This window comes from Nansenia antarctica (assembly GCF_963989245.1).
Source record: "Nansenia antarctica genome assembly, chromosome: 6".
NCBI classification, from domain to species: domain Eukaryota; kingdom Metazoa; phylum Chordata; class Actinopteri; order Argentiniformes; family Microstomatidae; genus Nansenia; species Nansenia antarctica.
The window spans coordinates 51,256,807-51,266,806 of NC_137676.1; the positions used below are offsets into that span (position 1 = coordinate 51,256,807).

The 10,000-nt window shown below is 45.7% G+C and overlaps 1 protein-coding gene across 1 annotated transcript in view; it reads left to right on the forward strand.

The window, feature by feature from the left end:
- The window catches only part of LOC308160686 (protocadherin-23-like), a gene marked incomplete at both ends in the record, with an annotated part of 73,220 nt that overhangs the window by 35,764 nt on the left and 27,456 nt on the right, over positions 1-10,000 (forward strand). Inside the window, 4 exon segments of the mRNA XM_080534629.1 lie at positions 4,356-4,565; positions 5,704-6,191; positions 7,227-7,655; positions 9,663-9,834. Of these exon segments, the coding sequence (XP_080390755.1) occupies positions 4,356-4,565; positions 5,704-6,191; positions 7,227-7,655; positions 9,663-9,834 (1,299 nt within the window).

The window sequence follows — 10,000 nt, forward strand, 5'->3', positions numbered from 1 at the left end:
GATTTGGCATAGTTTACTATTTCTTATGATTACTGATGGATAGATGATTCACTTACTTAGACAGATGTATTTATTGTAAATCGATTTGCATGAACGCTTCGGTTGAATGTAAAAACAACAACAACAACAACAACATTAAATTACAGTCAACCTCTACCTCCCAAGGCAAGGATTGAACCAGCAACCTTCAGATTGCTGGCCAGCTGCCTTAACCGCTCTGCCAAACACACCATTGTATTATCTTCGATGCAAGCTGATACACATACCTATATTCTTTTCTAGCACACTATCAAACTATCTATCAACATATCAAATTATCTCGTAAAAGGGGGGAACTAATATTTCCAAAAAGACACTTGACGGAACTGTCGTTTGGGATTGATTTTCTGCCTGTGAGACATTTTTTGACACACATCTTACTTAAACCAGACCTGGCCTATACCAGGTTTGTTCTGAAGGATTGGTTGCATAGCAACCAAGCAGCGAATTATTTGAGCCACATTCATGGAACGGAACTTGAGCTCAAATGATCTAAAATTATCAAAACTAGTCTGGATTAGCTCTAATCGCACTTCGTGGAATAGGGCCCTGAAGTGTACACTTGTGCACGTGCCGACATGGATTTGAAAGCAAAGGATTGGTGTTAGAGCCCATGCCTACACCAATCCTATGCTTTTAAATCCACTGTACATAAACTACCTCACTGTACTAGCTACCTAACTGTACAGTATATAGCCCATAAGTGTATATACGTCTAAACTAAACTGATGTTTACAACACTACCTCTGCACATACTGTATATTGCATAGTCACCTATCACTACCATTCTTGTTCTATTTATGTTGTGGTCTTATATCACTATTTGCACTTTTGGTTGGATGCTAAACTGCATTTCGTTGTATAGTACTTGTACTCTGCGATGACAGTAAAGTTGAATCCAAACTAATCTAATCTAATCTAATCTAATCTATGTTGGGTAGTAGTGGTCACTTCAGGGGGAAATGGGGAAGAATTGGGATGCTTCTGAAAGCTTTGCAGCATTCGTATCCTCATTAAGTCCCTTTGAAGGCCACAAACGAAAGATGGATCACAGTGTCACCAGGACATTCGGATAAACTTACCCCCAGAGCAGCTAACAACCATTAAACAACCATCAAACCGCCATTTAATGACCGTGAAAGAACCAGCGAGAAATCAAACTTTGCCATAGCCATGTGATTCCACTATGCTACTATGCTAGTTTTAACCAAAACAAGCAGAAGAGCTCATATAACTCCTATTTTAGAGACTCTACACTGGCTTCCTGTTAAGTTCAGAATAGATTTCAAGATCCTTCTGCTTGTTTCAGGGCTCTCAAGTCTCACGCATTGGGCGTGAGACACACGCATTTCAACCCGTTCACACACTCACACGCCACACCTTGTCTCACCCCCAATGCGTGAGACTTGAGAGCCCTGTTGTTTATAAAGCTCTCACTGGCACAGCACCCGAATATCTGAAATACCTTTTGTTAGCATATCAGCCCAATAGAGCTCTCAGGTCTTCTGACGCTGGTTTTCTCTGCGTACCACCATGTACAAAAGAAGAGATTTGGTGAGGCTGCGTTCTCATTTTATGCACCCAAATTGTGGAATGCACTGCCAGTTTACATTAGGGATGCAACCTCAGCACATTATGTTCAAGTCAAGACTAAAAACCCATCTTTTTAATATTGCCTTTAAATGACTAAATAATGAAATGATGATTATATAACAATTAAAGCACTTTGAGTTGCAATGTTTGCAGGAAAAGTGCTATACAAATAAAGTTACTATTATTATCATTATTACATGTCTCACCTCCCTGTGTCTACAGCCTGTCTCACCTCCCTGTGTCTACAGCCTGTCTCACTTCCCTTAGTCTGTCTACTGCCTGTCTCACCTCCCTGTGTCTGTCTACAGCCTGTCTCACCCCCCTGTGTCTACAGTCTGTCTCACCTCCCTGTGTCTACAGCCTGTCTCACCTCCCTGTGTCTGTCTACTGCCTGTCTCACCTCCCTGTGTCTACAGCCTGTCTCACCTCCCTGTGTCTGTCTACTGCCTGTCTCACCTCCCTGTGTCTGTCTACTGCCTGTCTCACCTCCCTGTGTCTACAGCCTGTCTCACCTCCCTGCGTCTGTCTACAGCCTGTCTCATCTCCCTGTGTCTACAGCCTGTCTCACCTCCCTGTGTCTACAGCCTGTCTCATCTCCCTGTGTCTACAGCCTGTCTCACCTCCCTGCGTCTGTCTACAGCCTGTCTCATCTCCCTGTGTCTACAGCCTGTCTCACCTCCCTGCGTCTGTCTACAGCCTGTCTCACCTCCCTGCGTCTGTCTACAGCCTGTCTCACCTCCCTGCGTCTACAGCCTGTCTCACCTCCCTGCGTCTGTCTACAGCCTGTCTCATCTCCCTGTGTCTACAGCCTGCCTCACCTCCCTGTGTCTACAGCCTGTCTCACCACTGGTGGCGTCAAAACGATCCACTCTTCCCCTGGAGTCGGTGGATGATATTCCACCTGGTGAAGGATATTCTCTGTCTTTGCGTCCCCCCCCACTCTTTTGCCATGTCTCGGTCTCTTTCCCTCCATCGCTGTCAGTCTCTCTCTTTCTCTCTCTCTCTCTTTCTTTCTCTTTCTCCTCCCACTCCCTGTCCCTGTCAGTCTCTCTCTTTCTCTCTCCTCCCTCTCCCTTGTCAGTCTCTCCTCTCCCTCCCCCCCTCTATCCCTTCCTCTCCATGCTTAACATGTCTCTCTCTCTTTCTTTCTCTCTCTCTCTCTCCCCCCTCTCCTCCCTCTCCCTCCATCGCTGTCAGTCTCTCTTTCTTTCTTTCTCTCTCTCCCCCCTCCCTCTCCCTCTTCCTGTCAGTCTCTCTCTTTCTCTCTCTTCCCTCTCCCTTGTCAGTCTCTCCTCTCCCCCCCCCCCCCCCCCCCCTCCATCCCTTCCCCCTCCATGCTTAACAGCCAGAGTCATAAAGAGCTCAAGGCCTGCCCCCTCTTTATGAATGCAACATTATTCCCCAGATTGATTTATGGAAAGGAAAGGCTAGACTCTTTTTTAAGGGTTCTGAGTCGCCTCGAGGTATTACCCCACGTTCCAGTCACCACGTTGCTGCTTTTTTAACCAACCTATTCATTTTCATATGTTCTTTATTCCTTCTCTCTCTCTCTCTCTCTCTCTCTCTCTCTCTCTCTCTCTCTCTCTCCCTCTCTCTCTCTCTCTCTCTCTCTCTCTCTCTCTCTCTCTCTCTCTCTCTCTCTCTCTCTCTCATGCGAATACAATTACATCCAAAAATATGCAATCATATTTTTGTGATAAACTGCTTTCAGATGTTGCTATGACAATATTTGTAAAGGCAGGGCTCGGGGGTGGGGGTGGGGGGGGGTAGTACGACGAACAATTAAATCTAGTCAGGATATATATAATTCCTCTCGCAGGAAAGCCTGGATGTCTTGAAGCCGTGCCAGGACGGGCCCTGCGATGATTGTGAATTTGCAAGGAACTGTTTTCTGTCTGGCCTGTTTTCCACTCGTACACATGCAGTCGGGGGAGGGGAGTGGAGGGGGGGGGGGCGAAGCTTGGAAACATTGGGTTTCATATCAGAAAGTATTTTGTGGGGGTATTAGACCTTGGAATGGCGCATTCTACCGTGTGCGGACAAGTTGGCCGGTTGCCAGTGACTCGAGTGATTTAAAATAATACATCGGATTCGGAACCTTGTTTTCACTTATCCAATTACTCCCCAGATCTGTGATTTGCCGTACATCAACACAGGGTGCGTTTTTAGATATCCAAACTGAATTCAGCTTTGCAATCTTTTGCAGTCTTGCAAATCTTCCCGCTGTGTGTGACTGGCATCTGCGCGGGCAGGCGGCTGTGGCTCAGGAGGTAGAGCCGGCGTCTAACCCCGTAGAGATCGGCTGGCCACGTGTCGAGGTGTCCTTGGGCAAGACACTGAACCCCCAAATTGCTCCCAGTGAGCGGGCCGGTGCCTTGCATGGTAGCTTGCCGCCATTGGTGTGTGAATGGGTGTGTGAATGGGTGAATGAGATGCCGTTGTAAAGCGCTTTGGAATAAGGTTCTATATAAGTCAGTCTGATATTATAGATATATATATAGATATATATTCATTCTATAGAAGTCAGTCCAGGTCAGTCTTAAATATGTTCACGTCAAGACTAAAAACCCATCTTTTTAATATTGCCTTTAACAGACAAAATAATTAAATTATGATTATATAATGATTGGAGCACTTTCAGTTGCAACGTTTGCAGGAAAAGTGCTATACAAATAAAGGTTATTATTATTATTATTATTTATGTTATCTTTGCTCCTCTTCAGTCCAGGCGCGTGACGGCGGCCCCCGGCCCCTCTCCTCCACGGCCACAGTACTGTGTCGGGTCCTGGACGACAACGACAACCCCCCGGTGTTCGCCCAGCCACAGTTCCACGTCAGCCTGCCGGAGAACCTACCCCCCGGGGTGGTGCACACGGCCCAGGCCTCCGACCCAGACCAGGGGGCCAACGGAACCATCCAGTACTCTCTACAGGGTCAGAGCCTTTACCACAACACCCTAACAAGCCTTTATAATAATAATAATAATAATAATAATAATAATCATAATCATAATAATAATAATCATAATCATAATCATAACAATAATCACAATAATAATACTATGCGATCTAGAGCCTTTAGCCGTTCTGCTCCCCGCCTCTGGAACTCTCTGATTTCAAATCCAGTCTTAAAACACACCTTTTCACAATAGATAACTTGGTTTGATCTGCTGTATTTTGTTTGTTGTTATATCTGACTTTGCTGTTTTTATCTCACTTTGCTTTGTTGACTTTATAATGTTTTGATATGTGGTTTTAACTATGTCTTGTAAGGTGTCCATGAGAGCCTTGAAAGGTGTCCATAAATAAAATGTATTATTATTAATATTAGTAATAATAATAATAATAATAATAATAGATTTGATTTCAAAAGCGCCTTTCTCAAACTCAAGGACACTGTACAGAAAAAAACAAAAGAGAAAAAAAGAGAAGCAAGACAAGAAGCCTTGTGATCATTAGATGGCGACTCTACCTCCTGCACCACAGCTGGGGCTGGGACTTTAACACGTTAATTTCTATTAATTAATTACAGAAAAAATAAGGCTTTTCATTATTTTGGCCTTGAGCTCTGAACATGTAAACAGGCCAGTTTTTCTCAACTGGCTGAAAGAGAAGCAGAAGAAGTAGCAGGCTTAGAGGTATCCTGAGGCCAATGGGTTTGTTGTTACTGTGAAGGGTACTGCTTTAGTTTGTTACCATTTTAGATGGCACTTGTGAGTTTATGTTAAACTGTTGGTCTGTTTATTATTTTGACCAAGGACATTTGGGTGGGTAGGGGAGGGTGGGGAGGGTTAGTGTAACATTAGGTTAGGTACATTGTGTGATCTGTTGGTCTGTGTAGCTAAAATAAACAGGATTTTGCTGCTTTAAACTTATGTATATGTCTATTCATTGATTCACTCGTATACCAAATCCATTTGAATTGAAAACTGTTGCTTCTTGTGTCAAATATTGATATGCGGTTAAAAGGCGATTAATTTTTCTTTGATACATTAATTACAAAGCCTCTAATTAATTACATTTTAAAAATGAATTGCGTCCCACCTCTAATATGCTACCATGTTCCTTGCAGGCGAGGACTACGGCCGTTTCACCATGGACCCCACCACAGGGGCGCTCCGCACCACCCAGGTCCTGGACCGCGAGCAGCGGGCCGACTACACCCTGACCATGGTGGCCAGCGACCGGGGCCCCTCCCCCCTCGCCTCCTCCGCCCTCCTCCACCTTCGGCTGCTGGACCTCAATGACAACAGCCCCTCCTTCGGCCGCCAAAGCTACCGCGCCTCGGTGAGCGAGGGGCTCCCCCCGGGGGTGGTGGTCCTTCGGCTAGCCGCCTCGGACCCAGATGAGGGTCCCAACGGGGAGGTGACCTTCTCCCTACTGGGGGAGGAGGAGTTCCTGGGGGCGTTCACGGTGGAGCCCTCCACGGGCGTGGTCAGGACCAGGGTCACCCTGGACAGGGAGCGGCGTGACCGCTACACCTTCAGGGCCGCGGCCACGGACGGGGGGGCCGCACACGGGGGTCCGCCTCGCAGCGCGCTGGTGGAGGTGATGGTGCAGGTTTGTTCAAGTTCAAGTTTTTTGTCATGTATTAATACAATTAAATTCTTCAGCCTCGTCTCTCTCTGTAGTGTCACACACAATCAAACATAGTCCACAATACAAACAAAACAACAACACAGTACAAGGTGCTTAGTGCAGGGTGGAAAGTGCCAAGTGCAGTGTGCATGGTTCAGCTGTTCAGCAACCTGACTGCCTGTGGGAAGAAACTATTTCTGAGGCGGGTGGTGTGTGAGTTGATAACTATAGAAGTTTCAGGATGGGAGTAGTGTGAATAGTCCATAGGCAAGGTGGCTGGTGTTTTTAATTATGTTTGTTTGTTTATTAGGATCCCCATTAGCTAACGCCATGACATTAGCTAGTCTTCCTGGGGTCCGACGCAAAAATCATATAATTGTCAACATTATATACATACATATGTTGTATTAATGTATAAGTTGTTTGTCTGTTGATTATATGTGGACCCCAGGAAGATTAGCAAACTGCTACGGCATAAGCTAATGGGGATCCTTTTAAATAAACAAATAAACAGACAATTGTAAACATCTTATACATACATACATCATAATAACAAGGAATAAAATAAAAAAACAAAGAAAATAAAGTAACAGATCAGATCAAGATAAATCATCTACTGTTCATTCAGAGTTAATTGTATTAAGTTGCTCTTTTATTGTTGTCTTCTGCTTGGGTAAAGTGTTCCATCCAGTATTGGCTCCAAAAATGATTTGACAGGGCTCCCACGGGTCCTTGAAATCCTTGAAAGTTTGTGAATTTGAGAAAAAGAAATCAAGGTCTTAAAAGTTTTTGAAAATAGACATGGGTCATTGAAAGTGCTTGAATTCCCCTCTCTCTCTCTCTCTCTCAAAAAATATATATATTCAAAAATGTTTTACTTAGCTCGTCAACTAGTTCTGTCTCAAACTATGCCGTGTTGGGTCCTTGAATTTGAGGGAATTGAGTCTTGAAAGGTGCTTGAATGTGATGTCTCAGAAGGTGTGGGAACCCTGATTTCTGATGTAAGCTACACGCTAGGTGGAGGACGTCAACGACAACGCCCCAGCGTGCACGCGCAGCCCCGTCAGTGCCTGGGTGGTCGCCACGGAAACGGAGACGGCAGCGGCCCTGAATCGGACCATAGTCACAGTGGCGGCGACGGACGTGGACCTCGGGGAGAACGGGACGGTGCGGTTCCGCCTGGCGGAGGACGAGGAGGAGGACCCGGTGTTCCGCGTGGGGAGCGAGTCGGGGGCGGTGCGCTGGAAGGCGGGAGGAGGAAGTCCCGGGGGGTTCTCCTCTGGGAGGAAGCTGCGGGTGCTGGCGGTGGACCAGGGGATGCCCGCCCTCACCTCCACCTGCCTGGTGCTCATCCACCTGAGGGGGGAGGAGGAGGGGCTGCGCTTCACACAGACACACTACCACGCCGTCCTCGCCGAGGACAGCAGCACCGGTAAGGACCAACTGGTTAGATTAGATTCACATTCAAGTAAAAGTACAAGTACTATACGACGAAATGCAGTTAACACTAGAACAGCCGTGCCTTTTTTACCTACTATAAGAGCCGCCTCGGGGGTCAAATGTCTTTACAATGCTCAAGCTGCTATTTACACACAACGACCGCTAGTTGGCCGCTTGTAAATTAGCCTGCTTCCTACACAGAAAAACAGAAAAATAGCTTTATATTAGCTTATCCTGATGTGATATTGAAAATGTAAGGATACTGGGTGGTAGAACGCACATATCTAGGAAAAGTCATGAAAGAAGGGTCCTGAAATATGATCTAGTATTAGTGTATTAGTATTAGTATTACACTAGTATTAGTGTAGTATATTATAGTATTTATATATATATATATATATATATATATATATATATAGTATATTAGTGTAGTGTAAGACTCACTAATGAATTCATTTCATAACAATATAAATTCCTCAAACAAAGTTCGGAAACGTTATTTTGGTCCATTATTCCTCCCCTTTAATAATACCAATTGGTATTGTATTTTATATAGTTGGAAAGCCTGATTAATCACCTTTACAACGAGGTACACCTTGTAAGGATCATGCTTTCGTGGAATGAGCAACACAGCTAAACGTGTGGGTAGCGGCCCAAAAATATTTGCCCAAATCCCCTGCAATATTCTTCTGTTGGTATTCACTCTCGTTTTGAGTTGCTTGGTGGATTGGATGATTGCACTCTCCCACAGTAATAAGGAAAAAACAACACATATTGGCCATTTTTACACTTTATTCATTTTACACTGTCAGGGACCTCAGTAGCGTGTGGAAGATCCATACGCAGTCACAACAGCTTGGCTCCTCCTCCTCATGCTGGTCACCAGCCTGGTCACACACTGCTGTGGGACGGCATCCCATTCCTCAACCAGGATTTGCTGCAAGTCAGCCAACATGGTTGCGTTGGTCACTCTGGCATGTACAGCACGCCCAAGCTGATCCCACAAGTGTTCAATTGGGTTGTGGTCTGGACTCACGGCAGGCCATTCCATCCTCTCCACTCTCAAATTCTGGAGGTACTCTGTGATGATCCTGGCTCTGTGGGGGCGAGCGTTGTCATCCTGGAGGATGGAGTTAGGTCCCAGATTCTGGAGATATGGGATCGCCACTGGCCCCAGAATATAATTCCTGTCAATTAGGTGCCGATTAGGTGCCAGTCACACACCTGTGACTGACATACACCTGCCAGCACTTGAAGCTCAAAACGAGAGTGAATACCAACAGAAGAATATTGCAGGGGTTTTGGCACATTGTTTTGGGCCGCTACCCACACGTTTAGCTGTGTTACTCATTCCACGAATGCATGATCCTTACAAGTTGTACCTCGCTGTAAAGGTGACTAATCAGGCTTTCCAACGATCTAAAATACAATACCAGTTGGTATTATTAAAGGGGAGGAAGAATCGACTGAAATAACGTTTCCAAACTTTTTTTGAGGGGTTTATAACGGTAACTTGACACCAAATCAATAAAAAAGTAATCGATAATAAAATAGAGAGTTTTAGACATACCATCACTGTCACGATTTCCATAAAAACCTTCTTCATTTCAGAAGGCTTGAAGCTTTGTGTGCATCCAGCGCTCTCCTGTGCGCAATTGCCTTGCGCACGTCCTCCATTTCACACTCGCTCCGTGACGCTTTTTCTCTCGAATCCCTTTTCTCAAATTTGATGATTGACCACTCATTTTAAACGTCAGAGCCAATAGAATCGAGCAGCGGCGGGTAAAATTACCTTGGAGGACCAGTGATAAGGAAATTCGGGCGTTGAAACCTAGCATGCTGGTTGCTGGTGTGTGACGTGGGTGGAAAAACTTGCTTGTGGCTCTCACTGTGTTTACCGGTGGGGGAAAAAAACTATGTGGTCGTTTAGATTGGAGTCTTGTCGATCTTTTGCGATATGGATGAAAAGAATTGATAGAGGTAAGCTCTTTATATCTCTTATATTAAACATAGATCCGATTCTTCCCCCGGCGGGGGCGGGGGTTCTCTCGTTGGTCGATCCTTCTTACAGGCACGTTGGTGGGAAACGTCGCCGCCATTGATCCGGACAGCCCGGGACGGAGAATCGACTACAGCATATTCAGCGGCAACGAGAACGCCGCTTTCGCCATCGACCCACGCACAGGTAAGAACCCTCTGGAGAGGTGCCATTTTCTTTCCTCTTCTCTCCTCTCTTCCTCTCCTCCTCACCTTCCCCCACCCCCTCCCCTTCTACTCCACATCTGTCTAGCCTCCAGCGAGCATTCTTCTATTAATCGCCCGCAAGAACTCAACCAAACAACGCTTTCTTC